Source organism: Nasonia vitripennis, chromosome 2 (assembly GCF_009193385.2).
Source record: "Nasonia vitripennis strain AsymCx chromosome 2, Nvit_psr_1.1, whole genome shotgun sequence".
Classification (NCBI taxonomy): domain Eukaryota; kingdom Metazoa; phylum Arthropoda; class Insecta; order Hymenoptera; family Pteromalidae; genus Nasonia; species Nasonia vitripennis.
In genome coordinates, this window is record NC_045758.1 from 20,876,774 (window position 1) to 20,898,909 (window position 22,136).

The 22,136-nt window shown below is 35.1% G+C and overlaps 6 protein-coding genes across 6 annotated transcripts; 3 read left to right on the forward strand and 3 right to left on the reverse strand.

The window, feature by feature from the left end:
* The first annotated feature begins 2,024 nt into the window (after window positions 1-2,024).
* LOC100115457 (pleiotropic regulator 1) lies at window positions 2,025-3,623 on the forward strand. The gene has a single exon (XM_001600126.6). It carries the CDS (start codon window positions 2,216-2,218, stop codon window positions 3,557-3,559), a length of 1,344 nt encoding a protein of 447 aa, XP_001600176.1. The 5' UTR covers window positions 2,025-2,215; the 3' UTR covers window positions 3,560-3,623.
* A 1,819-nt stretch (window positions 3,624-5,442) lies between these two features.
* Window positions 5,443-9,229, forward strand: Rffl (ring finger and FYVE-like domain containing 1). The gene is made up of 6 exons (NM_001142869.1): window positions 5,443-6,174; window positions 6,295-6,487; window positions 6,567-6,693; window positions 6,772-7,063; window positions 7,156-7,336; window positions 8,986-9,229. The coding sequence occupies exons 1-6, from the start codon at window positions 6,064-6,066 to the stop codon at window positions 9,159-9,161; spliced, it is 1,080 nt and encodes a 359-aa protein (NP_001136341.1). The 5' UTR covers window positions 5,443-6,063; the 3' UTR covers window positions 9,162-9,229.
* Window positions 9,221-11,255, reverse strand: LOC100113711 (mitochondrial import receptor subunit TOM22 homolog). The gene is made up of 3 exons (XM_001600152.6): window positions 10,823-11,255; window positions 10,332-10,437; window positions 9,221-10,193 (listed from the first exon to the last, which is right to left on the reverse strand). Exons 1-3 carry the CDS (start codon window positions 10,934-10,936, stop codon window positions 9,988-9,990), a joined length of 426 nt encoding a protein of 141 aa, XP_001600202.1. The 5' UTR covers window positions 10,937-11,255; the 3' UTR covers window positions 9,221-9,987.
* A 961-nt stretch (window positions 11,256-12,216) lies between these two features.
* LOC100679700 lies at window positions 12,217-13,999 on the reverse strand. Its single transcript, XM_003424868.5, has 3 exons — window positions 13,847-13,999; window positions 13,120-13,612; window positions 12,217-13,042 (listed from the first exon to the last, which is right to left on the reverse strand). Exons 1-3 carry the CDS (start codon window positions 13,878-13,880, stop codon window positions 12,529-12,531), a joined length of 1,041 nt encoding a protein of 346 aa, XP_003424916.1. The 5' UTR covers window positions 13,881-13,999; the 3' UTR covers window positions 12,217-12,528.
* A 73-nt stretch (window positions 14,000-14,072) lies between these two features.
* Window positions 14,073-21,234, forward strand: LOC100115570 (protein flightless-1). Its single transcript, XM_001600207.5, has 21 exons — window positions 14,073-14,504; window positions 14,796-14,906; window positions 15,037-15,275; window positions 15,358-15,519; window positions 15,605-15,834; window positions 15,921-16,137; window positions 16,222-16,463; window positions 16,551-16,642; window positions 16,727-16,797; window positions 16,917-17,163; window positions 17,239-17,424; window positions 17,500-17,802; window positions 17,885-18,057; window positions 18,142-18,391; window positions 18,454-18,657; window positions 18,740-18,861; window positions 18,934-19,185; window positions 19,256-19,382; window positions 19,458-19,640; window positions 19,721-19,834; window positions 19,916-21,234. The coding sequence occupies exons 1-21, from the start codon at window positions 14,442-14,444 to the stop codon at window positions 20,048-20,050; spliced, it is 3,723 nt and encodes a 1,240-aa protein (XP_001600257.1). The 5' UTR covers window positions 14,073-14,441; the 3' UTR covers window positions 20,051-21,234.
* On the reverse strand, window positions 21,088-22,043 carry LOC116416395 (essential MCU regulator, mitochondrial). The gene is made up of 3 exons (XM_031924815.1): window positions 22,039-22,043; window positions 21,424-21,737; window positions 21,088-21,344 (listed from the first exon to the last, which is right to left on the reverse strand). The coding sequence occupies exon 2, from the start codon at window positions 21,713-21,715 to the stop codon at window positions 21,440-21,442; it is 276 nt and encodes a 91-aa protein (XP_031780675.1). The 5' UTR covers window positions 21,716-21,737; window positions 22,039-22,043; the 3' UTR covers window positions 21,088-21,344; window positions 21,424-21,439.
* Window positions 22,044-22,136: the final 93 nt, after the last annotated feature.

Consider the following 22,136-nt stretch of genomic DNA (forward strand, 5'->3'; position numbering starts at 1 on the left):
TAAATATTATCAGCTATGATCATTTATAGATATTAGTAACATTATACCAATTAAAGTGCAGTAGCAAATATTCTATTTAAGATTCTTTTTATACGCGCACAGTCTGTTTAATTTATTATTGCTCGAAATACCTCTGAAAGTGAATCTTATCAAAGATTTCGACGATTATTCTGGTAATTTAGTGGTTTTAACAATGAAAGTTGAATATATGTGAAAAACATATGCGGCAAAAATAAGTCAGAGATTACGTGTAGTCCAAAGAAAGGCAAAAACGTTCAATACTAATGATTGGAAATTTAATAAAGCGATTGTATCACCTCTTCCAAGGTAGGAATTACATTGACAAGATAACCAGAAACCTATTTACTTGCGTCACGCAAAATTGCGAATTAGCCAGCTATAAGAAAGTATTATATTCAAAGATCCCGCGTTGCTCCGCCATACTGTGTATTATAGTGTTCTTATTTTCTTAAGTATATCAACAATCGAGGGCTGGAACATCGGGCGACCGCGACGATGCTTACGGCGGTTCTTCAACTTCTGGATAGTTCAATATACCTATAGCTATAGCCGCCTATCTACAAAGCGTTCCGTTCCTTTGTTCTGTGAGTTCCGTTGCGTTGTGCCGTGTGTTCTTGTTCTGCACAGGTTGTTTCCAATCTATTGTTGCAGTTCATGTTCGTACTATTTCATTTCAAAATTTTGTCAACAAAAATGCGAACAAAAATCAATTGCTGTACTAAATGTATTAGGCTTGTTGATAGATTTAACGATTTTTCACAAGAGGATAAGAGACAAAAAGATTCAAAAGTGGTGCGGGGGTGAAGTCACATTTGCAGGCTATGTTTAGAGACAAATGAGGTGCGCGCACAGTCATTCATTTGCTTTATTTGTTTTAAATGGCTATGAAGAGTTCTTTTCGATTTATTTTCACTATTTTCAGCTGCCTTTTTGTTGACAAAATGTTGAAATGAAATAGTACGGACATGCGCGGGCTAGAACAATAGATTGGAAACAACGTTTCTGTTCTGTGCAGAACAAGAAGACACGGTACAACGCAACGGAACTCACACAACAAGGGAACGGAACCAACGAAGATAGACCTTCCTTAATAGAAGAGCGCAAAGCCCCATCCTAAAGTGAGGCACCCCGAGAGTTAGTAAGCACCCCGACCACCGCGGCGCGTCAGTCTAGTTTCTTGGGTTCTGATGGTAACAGAGTGCAGCTTAGTCGGTAACATATCGGTCATGCTTATCAACGAAATCAAGGAATAAATCTAAAACCGAAATGCTTAAACCCAGCTATACCCAAGGGTCGCGATTATTCTTAATGAGAAAAGTAATTAATTTAGAAAATACGTCGGCACATCGAAGAATATAATAATAAGGCGAGTAAAAGCGAGGAATACATCTAACACCAAAACCCTTAAACCGAGCGCTAGCCCACGCGTCACGATTTTTAATAAGACGAGCTTAATTTAAAAAAACGCGTCGCTATTTTTTGTGATAGAATATTATTTAAAAAATTCGTCGGCACGTCGGAGGAAAGCTAGCGAAAGCGAGGAGTATTCTTTAAAAAGAAGATCTTTTATTAAAACATATTATTCTCTAAAATCTCGAAGCGTGAAGTAGATGGGTTTTTGTTTTAGATTTATTCCTCGCTTTCGCTAGCCTTCGTCCGATGTGCCGACGTCTTGTTTAAATAAATATTTTATCACAAAAAATAGCGACGCGTGGGGTAGCTGGGTTTGAGGGTTTTTGTTTTAAATGTATTTGCTGCTTTCGCTAGCCTTCTTATTCCGGTGTGCCGACGTATTTTCTAAATTAATTACTTCTCTCATTAAGAATAATCGCGACGCCTTGGATAGCTGGGTTTAAGCATTTCGGTTTTAGATTTATTCCTTGATTTCGATGCGCCGATTGCATATAAAAACTAAGTTGATAAGCATGACCGATATGTTACCGACTAAGCTGCACTCTGTTACCATCAGAACGCAAGAAACTAGACTGACGCGCCGCGGTGGTCGGGGTGCCTCATTTTAGGATATGTGTGATGCTATCACAGCATGAACTAACCTGTGAACGGCCAACAGTGTTGTGTTATGGTGCCGCGAGAAAGCTTTTCAGTTGTCTAAGATACTTAGAAGAAGACGTATGAAGCGAATAACGAAAAGAGAAATTAATGTTAGAATAAATATTAGATAACAACTAATAAAATGGATGTGCAGCGTCACTCGGTGCACACGTTGGTGTTCCGTTCGCTGAAACGGACACACGACATGTTTCTCGCCAACCAAGGAATGCTACCACCAGTCGACCCATCGATGGAAAAGTTGAAAATGGCAGTAAAAGCCAAAGACAGTTATGGCACAGTTCTTCAACAAGTTAATTTACAAAATGAAATGAAGAAGAGGAAAGAGATCAACGCAAGCTCTACGCCGAGCGAGGCCGAGAGCTCGAGCAACAGCACCAGCAACAGCTTAGCCATAATAGCCTCCAGCACTCCTGCGCAAACCGATAACACAGTGGCGAATATTATGACAAATCCTATCAAAAAGGTCATGCCCATGGCCAAACCAAAGTGGCACGCCCCATGGAAATTATACAGAGTTATTAGTGGTCACCTTGGATGGGTGCGCTGCGCTGCAATCGAACCTGGCAATGAGTGGTTCGCCACTGGTTCGGCTGATCGTGTTATCAAAATTTGGGACTTGGCTACAGGAAAGCTAAAAATTTCACTTACTGGTCACATTAGCAGTGTGAGAGGCCTAGCCTTTTCTCAAAGGCACCCGTACTTGTTTTCATGCGGAGAAGACAGACAAGTTAAGTGCTGGGACCTTGAATATAACAAGGTCATTAGACATTACCATGGTCACCTATCAGCTGTATATTCTTTAGCTCTCCATCCTACCTTAGATATTTTGCTTACTGCTGGCAGAGACTGCACTGCTAGGGTATGGGATATGCGCACCAAAGCAAATGTCCACACCCTTACTGGCCACACAAACACTGTGGCAAGCGTTATCACTCAAGTGCACGACCCTCAGGTCATCACCGGTAGCCATGACTGTACAATCAGGTTGTGGGACTTGGCAGCAGGGAAATCAAGAGTGACTCTCACTAACCACAAGAAAAGTGTGAGAGCATTGACATTTCACCCAACCCTCGACATGTTTGCTTCAGCATCTCCTGACAACATTAAAGAATGGAAGTCTGTGGACGGCAAATTTATACAGAATTTGTCTGGCCACAATGCCATTATCAACTGTCTTGCAGCCAATGAAGATGGAGTTCTAGTTTCTGGAGCTGATAACGGAAGTATGTACCTTTGGGATTGGCGTACTGGGTATAATTTCCAAAGGCTACAAGCTCCGGTTCAACCTGGTTCTATGGATTCTGAAGCAGGAATATTTAGCATAACTTTTGACATGTCAGGAACCAGAATGATCACAACTGAAGCTGACAAAACAATCAAAGTGTATAAAGAGGACGATACAGCTTCAGAAGAAACGCATCCAATTAACTTCAAACCAGAAATTGTCAAACGGCGGAAATATTAACTCTTATATTTTACGTATTTTTTTAATTTATCAGACTATAATAAAATAATTTCTACGATAAAAATTTTTGGCAAATTCTTAAAAAAAAAAATATTCCTAGTACACCTCAAACCTTACATAAGAACCCTGTACAAGATGTACATTTTTTCTGCTGAAGTAAGCAAATATATTTTTGAGTTGTGAATCGCACAAGATTTTTTTCAAATTCGATGTCTTTTGATTTCATATTTCACGTGCGCAAAATTAAACTCCCTGCCCTCGAAAAAAACAATGTCTTGTATTTCGTAGCGTAAGAATAAAAGTCAACGCAATTAAATTAAAAAAAGAAATATAGGAAACTGCTTGATGTAATAATGAAAAGCCGCTCCCAGGGTTGAATGATATACCTGTTATGCTTGCAACTGACGTAAAATTTCATAAGCTGCGCGTATAATCGCGTGCGCGGTGCGTGTGCCCCTTGGACTTCGGTCTTGACATCTCGGCCGGGCCGCGACTTTTCTCTCTTCGACCTATATATATGTGCGCATGTGCACGTATGAAAAAACATAATAATAAATATAGCATAGTCCAAGTTGAGATATAGGTACAGGGGCCGTATTCTGTAAGGATTTTCGTTCGAGTAGCGCTGCGCGAGCGGTGACATTCTGGGGAATAAATGTTACCTACTTTTTCAGGACGGCTCGTACATATTTGATGAATGCGAATACTTACGCGCTTTACTTGCGCTAAACGCACACATTAAAATAACAATGTGATTAATGATGAATAAATTAATAATGAATAAATAATAATAATAAATAATAATAATCATAATGAATGAATAATTCGAATTTAATAAGCTTATGAGTAAAAGAAGAAACACTAAGATATGAAATTTTTTTTTATTTCAAGTAGAAAAATTTATTACAAAATTTTTTATTTAATTTTTTATTTATTTAAAATAATAATGTTTTTTTATTCAAAATACAAAATATAGTACTATAATCAGAATTTAATTTATTCTTTTTTAACAGTGCTGAGGTGGTTTAAATTTTTTTTAGTATCGTTTTGTTAAAATTGTAAAAAGTCTTTTGGAATACAACATAAATTTTTATGCTCAACTCATGGCTTCTGCCATTAATCTGCAAGATCTCAAAACAATTAAATTTTTTTTAGACAAATCATATTTATCAAAAACAGTTTCAACTTCTAAAGAGTCTTGCGCTGACTTAAAGTAAACATGGCAATAGCGTACTTCACTATTTAGTAATGATAACATACCACCAATACGACAACGTAATGTTCGTTTACTTCAACGTCCAAGAGATCACCCTGCTGGGATTGCAGAGAGGCAAAGAATAATACAAGCTTATTATCGTTGATAAACTGCAGAGGAAAATGTTTTTCCTCTGCTTCAACTATCCCTCGGTAGTTATATTTTAATAACTTCAATATCTGTAATTTATTATAGATTCTAAGAGCTATGGATAGCTTCTACATTGCCTTAATTTATATCTTTAAAAAATGATAAAACTTTGTAATTTTCTATTAATGTAATACATTTTTCTAGTTAAAATAAACAAAAAATTTCATTTCTTTTACTTTTATTATTTTATTATTTTTCTTTACTTCTATTCTTTTACTCATAAGCTCATTAAATTCGAATTATTCATTCATTATGATTATTATTATTTATTATTATTATTTATTCATTATTATTCATTCATCATTAATCACATTGTTATTTTAATATGTGCGTTTAGCGCAAGAAAAGCGCGTAAGTATTCGCATTCATCAAATATGTACGAGCCGTCCTGAAAAAGTAGGTAACATTTATTCCCCAGAATGTCACTAGGACCATGGCTGCTCGCATACCGCTCGCGCAGCGCTACTCGACTCGAGTCAGTACGACTCGAACGAAAATCCTTACAGAATACGGCGCCAGTGCGAGAAGCGCGATCGTAAGAGTCAAAGGGACGAGTGCCGGAGTGCAGCGATTTTTCGGAGCAAAAAGGGAAGGACAAATGAACGAGAATCGACGAACAAAGCGCGCGAATGATAATGGGCCTCGCGCTCGGTCGCGGCTGTTGACAGTAGTAGTAGCAGGCGTCGGAAATCGCGCGGAGATAAGACTCCGTTGACGCAGGTGAAAATCGAGGCATACTGCAGTGTATATACTCCGATTTCACTTCGTATCAGCAGCAGCAAACCAGTGCTCCGCACACACACACACACACACACATACTTCTATATAATAACAACGCGGGTATTTTTGCCTGCTTATAAGTAGCTGCGCGTATCTATTGTCAGAGTGAGCCAACAATTAATACCAGTCCGTGATAATCAAAAGGGTTTGTCGCTGCTTCTCACAGTGCGCAATCCTCGCTGACGCTTTTTCGGGGGACGACGACAACTTGTTTTTCCGAGTCCACACTGACGACTCGAGGCTACAAGGTGGCGGCTGCGAAAAAACGATTATAAAAAGCATTCCAGAAAAGCTTTCGACCATGATCTGACTAACCTCCATGCGAGCATCAGCCGCGAGCCATCAGAGAACCCGGTTCTTTTCACGAGATATACATGTCGAGATGGCTTGCGAAGCTTGCGCCATCAAGTTCACCTTCTTCAAGAGGAAAGTAAGTCCTTTGTTTTTCTGCTTTGGATGATCCCACCAAAGTTTCCATCTGGCTTTCTTTGTTGTGCCTGGAAGAGTCTAATGTGTTTTGATTGTCACTCCCATGTTTTTTGCTTTGCAGAAACAATGTATGGATTGTTTAAGGTATTTTTGTACAGAATGCGTTATAAGACGATTTGACAGAATACTGAGCTGCGACAACTGCAGTATGCTCTCTCGTAGACCACTTATTAGAAGTCAAATACTACAAATGCGCTCCAAATATTTAAGACAATATCTCTTGGCAAAGAACGTATCTCTTAGAGGCTGCATAGGTAAGGCTCTTAAATTCTAATTGCATGTCTATTGCTAACAAGTAGTTAATTATTTTGCTACATTATTTTGCTGTTTCAGAAAAAGAAGATTTAGTAAATTTACTCATTATTTTTGCAAATGGCCCGGAAGGTAGAAGAACTAGTGAAAGGATAGAAAATACACCAAGAAATCAAGTAAACGAAAATAGAACAGAATCAAACGAAACGTAATTATTGCAATTTAAGAGAATTAAATCCACACTTGCTTGATCATAGTTGAATATAACTTTTGTTTCAATTGATAGGAGGCAATCAAATCGTTCTACACCACCTGAAACTTTTGAAGATTCACCATCTAGTCGATCTAGAAGTCCACAAATAAATGATAGGCCGATGGGTGAAGTTACTACACCTGACGATGTTCAAGAGACACCAGAAAATAGAGTAGCCCACAATATTGAAATCGAAGAAGTTTCAGAAAGTGAAGAAATTGTTAATGGAGGACCTGAACCTGTGATAACGGAGCAAGAAGAAGTTTCTGAAACAGCTCAAACAGCTCACATAGAGCGCACTGAAATGTTTACAGAAATACAAACGGTGATTTTGATTATCCAGTTGTCTAAAAAAAAGTAATATTCTATAGCATAAAATATAGTTCAATATTTTATATGTTATGATTTCAATTACAGTGGACTGGTATTGTTAAACTATCAGATATTAAAGAAATTCAGGAGCTTGAAAGTTTGACAGTGAAACAGCTCAAAGACTTATTAAGTGCTAACAGAGTAGACTTCAAAGGCTGTGTAGAAAGGTGTGAGTTATTAGACAGAGCTTGTAGGCTATGGGAAGAATACAGAAAATCTAGAAAAGGTAAGCATTTTGAAGGTTCATGAATAATATTAATTCACATTCAAGCAAGATTTGATTTTTACTGAGCTTGTCTTTTAGTTGAGTCATTCGATTAGTGAGAGCATCTACAAATTTTGTGAACTAGTGAGATAAATTACTTTTTTTTTTAATGCACTATTGCATTAACAATGTGCATTTTAATAGTACATTACGATACGTGTGACTTAAATGGGTTTTTTTTACACGGCGCAGTTAAAACTAAACGTGGCCTAAACAGTCCATTTTTGCACCGTGCAGTTAGCGCCCGAGCGTAGCGAGGGCGATCAGCACGGTGCAATAATGGACTCTATTTATGCCACGGATAGGCGTGACATAGATACGGATTTATGCCACACAGTGCTATAAAAAAATTTACAACTAGGTAAATATTGATGGAAATGAGTCCAGTTTTGATACTCAGGAGTTCTTGGGGTCACTGAACGCGAATATCGCAACGGCAACGGTCTCCGAAATACCTGGTGCTCAGGGTGGAAGATGTGAACGTCGTCTCCTTTTTTTTCGGAAAATTATAACATAATGAGATGAAACTCGTTATTCGAAGTTTTTTGGGGTCGCTGAACACGAATATCGCGATGGTACCGGTATCCGAGGTACCTGTACTAAAATATTATAAGAAAGGTGTAGATTCAAACAGTTTTGAGAAATAATTAATGAAAACTCCAAATAGTCCTTGTCACCAGAATCTGCGCCTTAGTTTATCGTGTTAAGCGATCTAGCTCGGAAACCCCCGAGTAACTAGTTTCGATTCTAGTCTAGGCGCTGAGCACTTTTCGTCGGAATTGAATTGCCAGCAGATCACTAAGGTTTTTTCTATATATTTTTGCCTCCTGAACACGAATTTCGAGGGTGGAATGCCCAAAAGTGGTCAGGTAATTCGCGTAAAAGAGTACTAAAATCCGGTCAAAATCGCGATTTTTTTCTCAATTTTATCAAACTTGATCAATTTTTACTCAAAAACAAAGCCTTTTTCAGAAAATCTTATAAGAATATTTTTGATTTAGAATCATATAAAGAATCTAAAAAATGTTTCCTGGTTCGAAATAACATAATTTTGTTAAATATTAACAATTAATTTGTTAATAACAAATTACCTGGCCACTTTTGGGCATTCCGACCTCGATATTCGTGTTAAATACATAGAAAAAACCTTAGTGATCTACTGACCATTCAAGTCCGACGAAAAGTGCTCAGCGCCTAGACTATAAGTTACAATTTTTCGTAAAACTGTAGGAGACGACGTTTACATCGTCCACCCTGAGCACCAGGTATCTCGGAGAACGAATTTTGTTATTTGATGTCTCCTCGAAATGTCCTTTTAAAATGCATATTATTTATGCAATAATGCATTTTCAAAAAAGTAATCAATCTCACTAGTTTAAAAAATTTGTAGACGTTCTTACGAATCAGATGCAAAAGACTGCGTTAAGATCCATCTTACTGCTAAAAAAATCGGTGGTCCACTGCTTTATTTCCTCAACTATTCATCTTTTGAATAGACATGTATTATTGATAGAATTGAAGGAAAACTCTTTATCTTATTATACAAATGCACAGCTACAGCTACTAATGAACATCAGTTACATCAGCTTTATGATTTTTTTCTTTTTTAGTGATTGAAACTGCAGATGAAGATGCACTATGTAAAATTTGTTTGGATGCTCCAATTGAGTGTGTAATTTTGGAGTGTGGCCACATGGCTTGTTGTATTCAATGTGGAAAACAAATGTCAGAATGTCCAATATGTAGACAGTATGTTGTTCGAGTTGTAAGATTTTTTAAGGCTTAAGAATTTGTTGTAAGATGGAATAATTTTAATGAACTAAATTAATAAATATTATTCTTTTATTTGATTCATTGTAATGAGTATTTATTGCTTAGGGGAGATAGAAGCGTAGTCTGCGGTATTTTTGGTCTTTTCTGGCAAGAAAATAATAAATATAAGTGTAAAAAGCGTAGTAGGTTAAGCAAAATGAATAAATGTATTTAATTATCTTCTTTACTTTAAATTATGAGTTCATTGCTGTTTTTAATAAGTAAGCTTTGAATAATTTTATTTGGGATTTTTCACATCTTTTATTGTAATTTGCAATTAATGTCATAACATTAAATGATATGGTACAAAATCATTTGATTGTGCGATCGTTCGCAACATCAAACCATGCTGGAACTATGAATGATTTTAAAGGTGATTTTATGTCACATTGTATATAAAGTTATGCCTACAGTCATCATAAACAAAAAAAGAGCATACTAGCTGAAGAATGCCATGATTTGGAATGATGTAGTTTGTAAAAGATTTACTGAGCAGAGCGCTACGTAAATAAAATGCTACAAACTCCATAAGTGACTTCTATAAATATATATTAGATGTAACATTGTGAATTTTTGGTAATTATCATCAGTATTATACTACTATATTACACATAATTTTAAAACTCAGCACTAATAACAGATTTTTTATTACTAAAACGCTTTTAAATTGTTCTAATTCACATGACATTATCTGTTGTAAGACATATTTGTGAACAAGAATAAATGTATCAATGTGACAATGCAATAATGGTTCAAAAACAACTGTTTAAAGTTGTTTCATAAATGCTTCAGTGAGATAATTATCTTTGAATAGGAGGAGCCATCGGGAAACCAGACGGAGTTGGTCCAGACATAGCCGAGGTTGGTCCAAGTAAAACTTGCTTTTGTTGATTGCGCTGTGCTTCTTCCATTTGCGCACGTTCTATTTCGAAAATCAAGGGTGCAAAAAGGATGGCAGAGGAGCTGAAGATCAACCATGTGGCAGTACACGATAAGGAGTACAAACCTGTAAAATTGAGATTTCATGTAATGACATTGGCAGCAATTATTACATTATCTTGATTGATATCCAATCTCAGTGAGCAATGCAAGACTAAAGCGCAATAGAATGCATAGTTGCCATAGAACATCGAAAGCTTCTAACCTTTAACGCAGTTCTTCATGCAGACAGCAGTGTCGTAACTGATGTTCCTGACTTTCTCAGGGAACATCTCTGTGAGTCCGATGAGTCTCTCGGTAAGGGTTTCATCCTGCAAAAGAAATAAAAACCAATAAATCTCATTTCCATTAATGATGAACGGAGATCAAGCAGTCCCCATAAACACAGATGTACGGGAGCCATTTAAAGCGTCGTCGAGATTCACCGAGTCATTCCCCAGCAGAATCTTAAAAGGCCGCCCCGTCAACAAGCGGACCAGACGTCAATCCTCGGAGGACAAGCCACTTTTCACAAATGAAATCGGCGTACTACTGCTCATATAACCGAGAGTTATCTCTCTCACTCTCTCTAGAGACACGGAGAGCAAGTACTCGTTTCACGCGGATGAGCGAGCCATCAGCGCTGAGTTTCCAGAGATTGTATAACAGGCGCGGGGTCCGATAACGACGTGCATCGTAAATGAGAAAGAAACGAACCTCTTCGTCTTCCTCGTCGTCGAAGGGTAGCAGGGTCTTGACTTCGGGTGAACGCGCATCGCTGCTGCCCATGCCGCTGTCCAACTGCTCGGGCTCCTCGGTGATGGTGGCCATATAAGCGCACTACTGTCGCCGAGCTGCTAGAGCTCCACGACTGCCGACACTTGTCACTGACGTTCCTGAGAGAAGCCCTGAGCTCTCTCGCGTGATTGCCGATGAAGGAGAGTCGCCGAACTGGACTGTCGAGCTAAGCGAAAATCGGTGCCCAAGTCGCACTCGCACACCGAGATTACACACGCAGAGGTACAGCACAGGCTATCTGCTCTGCTGCCTGGCTGCTTTTCGAATGAGCCGAGAACGGAGAAATATAGACAGAGACAGAGAGATTAGATGTGCCGTGACCCTCGTGGTCTCTGCGTGCTACGCTCGATTGTTTAAGGTTCGGCCCGCTACGGCGTTAGTCAAATTTAAAAATGCCAGCACCGCCTAACTGTATTTATTTAGTTTAGATTATACGTGAAAGAAAAAGATAGAAAAAATCTTTCCAAACGGACATGCGGGCTTTAGGAAAGGCTTGCAGGTCAGCGATGGGTACAACACACAAATGGGACAAAATAGAGGAAACGGGAAAATAGCTGGAAGCTGCATTATGAAACCATCAAATAGATACCTGTTCAATTAAAAGGGTAGAATTTTTAAAGAAACTATACCAAATAATAATGTAAGGATATAGGTACCTATATGGAGCCGGAAAAATTTACTGAAATTGGCAAGGGGTACGCAATCGTCTTGAAGAGTCGTATCCTATATTTTGTACCAACGAATAAGTATATATAAGTACATTTTTTAGAAAAAAGAAAGAAGGTTTGTTGAAAGCAGATTCTATTTTTCTGTTAGCTGCTGGCCAACACTGAAAAGTTTGGAAAGAAAAAGAATTAATCATGAGCATATAAGTAGATGGCTGGATTCTTGTAATTTTGATAAAAATAAGAAAGTTATAGTGTAATTTTATAGTCGTGTTGTAACGGCCGAGATCAAGCTGCAGGGCTGGTCAATTTTTTTCTAATATATTTTTGTTTTTGTCTTCAACGCGATATTATACCGAAACAATGCTTTGTACATATATTTCAATAAAATGCATCTTACAAAAGTACATATCGTCGCTCCCAACGAAGTCTAGCGCATAATTCCAAATTACTCATGAAGAGTAAAACATTTTACGAAAACACTAGCATTGAGTCGTGAAACGTGCTAGTCTTCAGCACGAATAACAAAATCTGCTTATACTTTTCCTAGGGAGCAACGATACAGCGTATGTTACGTTTCTAAGTATCCAACTCTCTCCTGTACATTTTTGTTTTGGGATTGGTTAATTAAAACTTACACACACGATGTACGTTTTTATTTATATACTTCTTCATAATTTATTTGCGATTGTGTAAAAATTGACGCATGCGCTGACATTAATAAATTATATACATTTTTTACAAAGTATGCGGTCGCTTATTGTAACTTCATCACGAATTCAAAACACGAGAAAATACGCATATTGTTTACAATTTTCCGTGATTGACTTTGTAAAAAAATTTCTTATTTAATACTAACATTTGTATAAAAATAATTAATTGATTCTACTATTCGTCTTATATATAATTAACAATACGTCGCTTTGACAAAGCAACAAATTAGCTGTTACATAAAATCTATTATAATTTTTCCAACAAGTTCCTTTTCTTTTTTACTATATGGCACATATCTAAATACTTCCTCAAAATCTCATCGTACTCTGTATTATTCAAGACGTCGTATGCTTTCTTCAGTTCAATTTTTTCTGCAATCTCTTCATTAACCCTAGCAATTTGTTCATCTAGGCTTGCATTGAGTATTCTAAAGGCTTCAACAGTCTCTGGGGTTTCTTTGTACATACGTATAGTGCAAGTCAGTTTTGATATGATAACTTTCATCTCTGCTATTTCCGCCTGGAGTAATAAGTTTTCTGAATCTTTAGTAATTTTTTCATTAATTTTGCATCTGAGTTCATTCCACTGATTTAACATTTTCCGACAATGAAGCAAATCTCTTTTGTGTTCCATGCATACTTCATCAATCTTGTCTTTCCAATGTATATTATCTAATTCTTCTTTTTGCTGCAATCTAGAACGAAGTATTGAGTCATTGTTTTTCAATACTTCTTTAGTAGACCCTGCAAGATTTTCATACCTGGAATTGATAAAAATAACATTTTTAGTCTTATTAATTTATATGATGTGATGATCATTTGTACATGCATGAATTACATTTTAACAAAACTGTGTATTTTTTCACGTATTTTTGCCTCCAAGCAACTTTTTATAGACAATTGTTCTTCATAGCTGAATTCATACTGCGGCAGATCAATAATCCCCAACAAAGTCAATTCTTCTTTTAGGTCTTTTGAAGTATTTGGTAAGTGTAAGTACTTTTTCACCTCGTGGATTGTGATCAGTTCTTTTAACTTCTTCATTGTATTTTTATCAACAGTAATACTATTAGTAGACACAACTTCTTCAAGGCACTGATAAATAAGCTTCAATTTGGCATAATCACATGTACTTTCCTCACAAGAGTTGAGAGCTTTGTTGATTTTTGTTGATTCGGAGGGCCTTCTCGCATCTAATTTTTGACTCTCTGTGGTAAAACTTTTGTTAACATCGCGACACATACTTCGCCATTCAGAAAGATTACAAGTGGAGTCAAATTTATAGAGAGATGCGCCAGTAGCTCTGGATATTCGAGATATGTTAGATATGCCTAGAATTCAATAAAAATGTTTTGTTATTAATTGTTGACACAATTGTGACTTAAATCGACTGAAAATTTGTACAGTAAAGCATCCAGATGGAGTTTCATTTTGAAAAACCATATAAAAAACCAAGAACAAACTATATGGCATTTGAAATGCATAAACGGCCCCCCTAACCTTAAAAGGAATACAACCGTTAGCACCATTGCATTGTAAAGCCAAATTGGAGTATATCAACTTACCTGATATCAGGCTCAAATCGTCAATGCTGCTCATGACTTTTTAGACCAAAATAACAAAGTCGCCACTTAAAAAAACTACTGGCCGCGGCTATAAGACAATCGTTGATGTTACAGCTTATTGTTCGATTTTGTTTTTGAACAAATTCAAAAGCCGCCTTGGCAAGCCTGACCTCGACATCGATTATTGTGCGGCTGCAGTGGCAGCATTGTCAAACGGATTCATCGGCTATGTTCGAGGCGCGGGTTGGACTGTCTCTCCGAAAGAGATCGAGGAATTCGTGCTAGTTCTCTCTCTCTTTCTATTTTGGAGTACGTATTTTGATGATAGCTCGTATAGAAGATTAAAAATACAACATAGTGTGACTAATTCTTTGCATTTCCGGTCGTAAAAACTACATCTAGCCCATGATCACGGCCTCATTTACAGTGCAACCGCGAATTTCGCGCATTTTACATGTATTTAAACCTAACCTGCTCGTCCTCCAGGGAAAAGGCCTTCGAAAATTGTCTGCCTTGATAAAAAAAAACATCGCCTAATAGTTTTCCGTACGTAGCATGATTTAATTCTGAGGCTTGGGCTGTTCAAGCGGAAAAAATGGCCAATACCGGAGTTTTACCATTCGTCCGAGGTGTCGACTTTAGCAGAAATGATTTTGGAGTAAGTGATTTTTCTTTTTCCAATACCAATTAATCTTGACGATAAACCATTAGATCTTTATTTTTATCTGCTCGTGATGCGTCCTGTGCGGAAGAATTTGTGCTCAACATGGCTATTGTTAAGTTATTCTTTTTTTTTATGAACTTTTCAATCATTTGTTGCTGTAGATTCTCAAATTTCATCATAGTAGAAAATAAACATTTTAATGCTTTCTTTTTATATCTTGAGAGCAAATATTAATCTGTGTCTATTATTAATGTCTATTATTAATACATTATATTAAAATTACAGGAAGGGAAATTCCCAGAATCAGTTCGTTTGATGACAGGAATACAATGGCTAAAGCTAGACCATACAAACCTGGTGGAAATACCAGTGGAAATGGGAAAGCTGTTAAAGCTGGTAAGATTAGTAAATTTTGTACATCATCTTTAATATATCTATAATTATTGGAAATTGTTCAAATTTACGTTTTTAAGTATATACCTATAAATTACAAAAGCAAATAATAATATGAAAATGCGATTTTCAGGAACATTTATCTTTAACGAAAAACAGACTAGAGAAATTATTTGGAGAATTAACTGAACTAGGATGCTTAAGGACATTAAACATACGTCAGAATAATATCAAATCTAGTGGAATCCCAGCTCAGTTATTTCATTTAGAAGAATTAACAACCTTAGACATTAGCAAGAACAATTTACATGAAGTTCCAGAAGGACTTGAAAAGGCCCGCTCATTACTTAATCTTAATTTAAGTCATAATCAGTGAGTATTGAAAATCATAAGAACGTAAATTGTAAATTTTATTTTGATCTGATTTATTTATTTATTTATTTATTTTTTTCAGCATTGAAACAATTCCAAATACTCTATTTATTCATTTAACTGATCTGTTGTTCCTGGACCTCAGTTATAATCAGTTAGAAACGTTACCTCCTCAAACTCGTAGATTAGCCAACTTACAAAGTTTAAATTTAAATCACAATCCCCTCGGACATTTCCAGCTAAGGTAACGTTGGAAGATGCCCAAAAGCATTCTAATTCAGCAAATATATATTTTAAACATTTTAATCCTTTTATTTATGTTTGCACAGACAACTACCATCTTTGATGAATTTAACTACACTACAAATGCGTGATACTCAACGTACTCTAAACAATATTCCCTTGAGCTTAGAAAGTTTAACCAACTTGCAAGAATTAGATTTATCACAAAATGCCTTGCCTAGAGTACCAGATGCTCTTTATTCTCTCCCAAATCTTCGTCGACTTAATTTAAGTGATAATCAAATTTCTGAACTGGAACGGAAAGATCAGACTATTGGTAAAATGCAATTTTTAATAAAACTGAACTATTTAACTATTGTACAATAAAAAAAACGTTTATTTATTTTCATTTTATACTTTCAGAAATGTGGCAAAAATTAGAAATTTTGAATCTTTGTAGAAACAAACTGACAGCATTACCTGTATCTCTTTGCAAAATTTCATCATTAAAAAGATTATATGTGAATGATAATGAATTAGATTTTAAAGGTATTCCTTCTGGCATTGGTAAACTATCATCCTTACAAGTTTTTTCTGCAGCTAAAAATCGGTTGGAAATGATTCCAGAAGGGCTTTGCAGGTAAAATTATTATTTTTTCCATGTGTAAAATTAAAGAATATTGAAAATAGTGTTATAATTCATTTATAAAATTTTTAATTTTAGATGTGGATCATTGAAACAGTTAATCTTAACATCCAACAGACTTATAACCTTACCAGATGCTATACATTTACTTACAGATTTAGAATGCCTTGATTTAAGAGATAATCCCAATTTGACAATGCCACCAAAACCTATAGAAGTTCAAAGAGGAGCAGGAATTGAATTTTATAATATAGATTTTTCTTTGCAACATCAATTACGACTCGCTGGAGCAAATATACCTGCGCCTGCACAAACAGCTAGTGAGTATATAAATTATATATTTAAACTTCAAATCAGTAAATTAATAGAAAAATATTCTCTATTCAACGTAAATGCCTTTGTTACAGATAGCAGTAAAGATCCTATAGCTCGAAAAATGAGATTAAGGCGAAGGCGTGATCAAGAAGAAGCTGATCAAGATCAAGCTAAAATTTTAAAGGTACATGCCGATGTCTGTTAATGACGAGCTTTTTTTCATTTAACTATGTAAAACTAAGTATTTAAATTTGCTTAATTTATTTAGGGTATGAAAGATATTGCAAAAGAAAAAAATAAGGACAGCAATTGGGAAGATGCAAAAGCAGAATCATTAAAGTGGGTTTATTTTGTTATTATAAATATAAACAATATATATATATATATATATATATATATATATATATATATATATATATATAATCTATGACACTAATGGATGAAATTTGATTTTGTAGACCGAAAAGATGGGATGAAACACTAGAAAAACCTCCTTTAGATTATTCTGAATTCTTTGATGAAGATGCAGGACAAGGACCTGGCTTATCTATATGGGAAATTGAAAACTTCCTACCAAACCAAATAGAAGAAGTTGCTCACGGTAAATTTTATGAGGGCGATTGTTATATCGTTCTAAAAACTAGCATTGATGAGAGTGGTTCAATGATATGGGCAATTTATTTCTGGATTGGAGATAAAGCTACAGTATGTATACATATTTTGCTCGTTTTATTTATTAACGTTCTCTAATTTGTTAAAATTCAAACGTATTTATTTAAGCTTGACAAACGGGCGTGTGCTGCAATTCACGCTGTAAATTTACGAAATTTTCTCGGTGCACAATGTCGAACAATAAGAGAAGAACAAGGGGATGAATCAGACGAATTTTTAATGCTTTTCGAATCTGGGATTACATACATCGAAGGTGGAAGAACTTCGTCTGGTTTTTACACCGTAGAAGACACGGTAAAATTAAAATATTAAATTTGACATCTTTACTCATTTTCAAAGCTATTCTAAGATTAATAATTTTATATACAGCCAAAAATTTTGAGGCTCTACCGGGTTCATGCTGCTGGGGCTTCTATTCATTTAGAGCCAGTTGCTGTATGTGCAGAGTCGCTAGATCCTAATTATGTGTTTGTTCTGGATTGTGGTAAAAATATTTATATGTGGTATGGAAAAAAGGCAAAAAATACATTGAAATCAAAATCGAGATTAATGGCCGAAAAGATCAACAAAAACGAAAGAAAAAATAAATCTGAAATAATAACAGAAATGATGGGTTCAGAGTCTGAAGAATTCTGGAAGAGTTTAGGCGCGAAAGGTCCAGTAAAGCCAGTGGTAAAAATTTTGTGATTTATTAAAACTTTTTTATCCATATATTGTACCTTAAAATATTTGAGAAGACAAATTATTTTTGCAGGAACATGTTGATCCAGATTTCACACCTGTTGTACCAAGACTGTATCAAGTTAGATTAGGAATGGGTTACCTGGAATTACCTCAAGTTGAGGTGCCTCATGGAAAACTAGTCAATACTCTTCTTAATAACCGAAATGTTTATATTTTAGACTGTTATTTGGATGTTTATGTTTGGTAAGAGTAAATTATACATTTAGATTCTCTATCTGTAAGACACTAGTACATTTTTGCGAATTACCGACTTTCTTAAATTCATAGGTTTGGGAAGAAGTCAACTAGATTAGTAAGAGCAGCTGCAGTTAAGTTGTCTCAAGAATTATTTAACATGATTCAAAGACCAGAGTATGCATTGGTCACAAGATTGCAAGAAGGAACAGAGTCTCAAATATTTAAGAGTAAGTTTACTGGTTGGGATGAAATCATCGCGGTGGATTTCACAAGAACTGCTGAATCTGTAGCCAAGACTGGTGCTGATTTGACAAAATGGGCGAAACAACAAGAAACTAAGGTATGACGATCATAAAGCTTTTACTGATAATAAATCTAATAAACACAATTGTCTACTTGTAGGCGGACCTCACTGCATTATTCATGCCTCGTCAACCACTCATGTCTCCAACAGAAGCACAACAACTGATGGTTGAATGGAATGAGGATTTAGAAGCAATGGAAGCCTTTGTTTTAGAAGGCAAAAAGTTTGTGCGACTACCAGAAGAAGAGTTGGGACACTTTTACAGCGGAGACTGTTATGTTTTTCTTTGTAGATACTGGATGGTATGGATTTCATTGTCACAAAGCTGTAAACATATTGTTAAATTAGTTTAAATAATTACTCTCAACTGAAATTAATTTACAGCCTCTGGATGTCAATGAAAATGACAATGAAGAAGAACAGTGTGAAGATGATTTCCAATGCATGGTTTATTTCTGGCAAGGAAGAGATGCTGGCAATATGGGATGGTTAACATTTACATTCAGGTAAGCAGATGCTCTTTGAAAATAATTTATTTATATTGGGTGAATTTTCATTTTAAACATTTCGCATTTTAGTTTGCAAAAGAAATTCAAATCTTTATTTGGTGAAAAATTAGAAGTAGTAAGAACTCATCAGCAGCAAGAGAATCTGAAATTCATGGCTCACTTTAAGAGAAAATTTATTATCCACCAAGGTAAGAGGAAAGAAGTGAAATCAAAAGATCCAAACCAAGTGGAATTTTATCATTTACGAAGCAATGGTAGTACTTTATGTACAAGACTGATACAAATCACTCCAGACGCGAGCTTATTAAATTCTGCCTTCTGGTATGTTATACACATGAAAACTGTGAAAGTCTAATAAAATATCACAAATTAATAATTTATGTTTTCTCAGTTACATCTTAAACGTACCGTTTAATAATGACGATGAAACGGGAATAGTCTATGTCTGGATTGGTTCTAAATGTGATAATGAAGATGCAAGATTAATTGAAGAAATTGCAGAGGAAATGTTTAACAACGTAAGTTTTAAGCAACTAACAAATATTATGGTTGATATTCGATTACAATAAAATTTGTTCGTTCCTTTTCATTAGCCTTGGATTAGCCTTCAAATTTTAAATGAAGGGGAAGAGCCTGAAAACTTCTTTTGGGTGGCATTGGGGGGTAAGAAACCTTACGACACGGATGCTGAATTCATGAAATACACTAGACTGTTTCGATGTTCTAATGAAAAAGGATACTTTGCAATTAGTGAGAAATGTACAGATTTTTGTCAGGTAAGCGAAACTTTTACAGTGATAATACTTTTACTTGAAATAAACATTTAACGGAAATTGAATACACTGACATCTTGCAGGATGATTTAGCAGATGATGATATTATGATACTCGATAACGGCAAACAAGTATATTTCTGGCCTGGACCTCGATGTTCAGATGTGGAAATTAAATTAGCCTACAAATCAATAATGGTAAATTAATTTTTTTCAAATAAAACTAGTTAATCGATATCAGAATATAATGATGGAAATTATAATATCGTTCTTATATAGGTTTATATTCAACATTTGAGAGTCAAGCAGCCTGAAAAACCTCGAAGGTGTCTTCCAGCTTGGAAGTGGAGAGAACCGCCTGATTTCACCAAATGCTTCCATGGATGGGGTTTGCACAAAAGACCACTAGATTAATTAATTCAGGTTTTTATTTGTATGCAATTTAATTGTAATTATAAGGTCTTCCTTCATGGACACACAGCAATGGTCCATATTTAAACAACGACAAATCACCATTCTACTGCAAATAATGGGCATTTAACTTTATTGAAAGGTATTTGATAATATTGATTTAATACATTGTGAGATTCAATTTACAAAAATGCTCTTTTAAGCACCTAGAATAATTTCATTGATCAAAATTATACTCATGTTAGCTTTTCCAAACACTAAACTTAATTTATTAACTTTTATTAATGGAAATTGCAGTTATAATCCAACTAAGAAGAATGTGTTCATCAAAAATACATTATAATAAGCATTTCTAGAAAAGTTTTAAAATTTTATAAGCATTTTACACATTATTGTGATGAGCGAATCGAAGAAAAATTTTATGAAAGTACTTGTATAACTTATCAAGTTGAAACTTGAAATTAAATACATTTAACGTTTGATTCTACTATATTAACATTATAAATAATAATGTTACAAGTTTGCAAAAAACGAAAATTTAACACTGGTTCAATAGCCGTGGATAAATTATCTCCAGAAATGCTTATTGGGTTTTATGCAATCAAAAATTAAAGTAATTAAATGGCCAAATTGAATAAAAATATTTTAATTTTAAACTTTATTTTACATTTATGGTGCTGTTCAATCTACAAAGTAATCGTACCATAAATTTTCACAAATATTAATTCTTGTAAATATGTATAGCAAGTGAATAGTATCTTGTATAAATATGACAGAAAATTTGTTGTTAAAAATAGTGTTTTATAAATTTATTCATACTTTGTCTTTGCGAAACTTTATGCTGAAAATTTCTAATTTGATGATGATACATTAGGCAGGCCGCATAAAAAATTGTTAACGTTTTAAAACCAATTAGATTCGATATATAATTTTTAAAGCATAAAAAGAAACTAAAACGAATAATTAAGAAGGCAAAACTGAAATGAAACACTATAAGAATTTATTAATGAGGTATTGTGAGAGTATTAAGAAATTCTCAGTACTGTACTATTGTACAATATTTATTTATTTATAATTTCGTTTTTACTTAAAAACATAAACATTTGTACACATTAATAAGTCATGTAATTATTTTTCACTCTAATATCAGTTGTATTTATAAATAAATAAATTTTACTATTTAAAAAGTGTAGCATTTTCTTAAATAAATTCATCTATAACAATAAGGCTTAACAAGTAATGCAGCTTATGTGCCTCACAGCATCAAGATTCAGAGTACACTGACGAGAGAAACAATCTAAAACAATCCAAGGCATATAATACATGAGTAAGCATTGCATTCAATAAAATACATTGATCTGAATGCGTGAACTCACATTTTTCTTGCTTGCTTTAATCATCATCGTCATCGTCTGAAGGAACAAACAGCTCGTTCTCTTCCAAAAAGTTGGCTACATTCTTGCTAATAGTAGCCCCTATGAAGAGGCCTATAGTGACTGCACATATGACACCTAGGTATCCAAAGCGAGGCTTCTTTGGTTCAGGAAGTATGGATCCGGATGGTGATGTAGTCGCAGTGCGGATTTGAGAGCAATTTGCAATAGCTGCAGCCTTCGAATGACTACGTGCTACTTTGTTCATCATGCTCACTACACGAACGAAGATCATTTTTGCAGATGAAATTTGAGATCTATAATTATTTATTTTTATTTAACAATAATGAGCAATGCTGATTGCTGGTGTTGCATATATAGATAAGGTTATAACTTTACACTTATTACAAACTGCTCTCCAGAGTTGTTTATCCGCACTGAGCAACTTGAGAAATTTTTCGAATCCCAGCCAAACTTCCGAGTCAAAAATAAAATTCTAGCTCTCGGGAGCTGGTCATTATTAAGAGATCAAATAAGGAACGTTCCATTCGGTTTTATACTTATTACGATTTGTCAAACTGCGGGGATTGCGGTGTATTTCGACTGCACCTGCTTTACCGGCAGAGCGTTGAATTTGCATTAAACTAGAATACTCCAGTTATCGGTAGGTACTGGGTCAATAATTTTTACGGCATTCGAATCCATTCATCGCAATG

What these genes read in the sequence shown, in the direction of transcription:
- LOC100115457 (XM_001600126.6), top strand. Translation starts at nt 2,216, where the DNA reads ATGGATGTGCAGCGTCACTCGGTGCACACGTTGGTGTTCCGTTCGCTG.
- Rffl (NM_001142869.1), top strand. Translation starts at nt 6,064, where the DNA reads ATGCGAGCATCAGCCGCGAGCCATCAGAGAACCCGGTTCTTTTCACGA. An exon ending in TCACCTTCTTCAAGAGGAAA is followed by an intron (nt 6,175 to 6,294) that starts GTAAGTCCTTTG and finishes TTTGCTTTGCAG; the next exon opens with AAACAATGTATGGATTGTTT. An exon ending in ATACAGAAAATCTAGAAAAG is followed by an intron (nt 7,337 to 8,985) that starts GTAAGCATTTTG and finishes TTTCTTTTTTAG; the next exon opens with TGATTGAAACTGCAGATGAA.
- LOC100113711 (XM_001600152.6), bottom strand. Translation starts at nt 10,936, where the DNA reads ATGGCCACCATCACCGAGGAGCCCGAGCAGTTGGACAGCGGCATGGGC. An exon ending in ACGACGAGGAAGACGAAGAG is followed by an intron (nt 10,438 to 10,822) that starts GTTCGTTTCTTT and finishes TTTCTTTTGCAG; the next exon opens with GATGAAACCCTTACCGAGAG. An exon ending in CATGAAGAACTGCGTTAAAG is followed by an intron (nt 10,194 to 10,331) that starts GTTAGAAGCTTT and finishes TCAATTTTACAG; the next exon opens with GTTTGTACTCCTTATCGTGT.
- LOC100679700 (XM_003424868.5), bottom strand. Translation starts at nt 13,880, where the DNA reads ATGAGCAGCATTGACGATTTGAGCCTGATATCAG. An exon ending in CGATTTGAGCCTGATATCAG is followed by an intron (nt 13,613 to 13,846) that starts GTAAGTTGATAT and finishes ATTGAATTCTAG; the next exon opens with GCATATCTAACATATCTCGA. An exon ending in ATACACAGTTTTGTTAAAAT is followed by an intron (nt 13,043 to 13,119) that starts GTAATTCATGCA and finishes TATCAATTCCAG; the next exon opens with GTATGAAAATCTTGCAGGGT.
- LOC100115570 (XM_001600207.5), top strand. Translation starts at nt 14,442, where the DNA reads ATGGCCAATACCGGAGTTTTACCATTCGTCCGAGGTGTCGACTTTAGC. An exon ending in ACGGAAAGATCAGACTATTG is followed by an intron (nt 15,835 to 15,920) that starts GTAAAATGCAAT and finishes TTATACTTTCAG; the next exon opens with AAATGTGGCAAAAATTAGAA. An exon ending in CAGAGGAAATGTTTAACAAC is followed by an intron (nt 19,383 to 19,457) that starts GTAAGTTTTAAG and finishes CCTTTTCATTAG; the next exon opens with CCTTGGATTAGCCTTCAAAT.
- LOC116416395 (XM_031924815.1), bottom strand. Translation starts at nt 21,715, where the DNA reads ATGATCTTCGTTCGTGTAGTGAGCATGATGAACAAAGTAGCACGTAGT.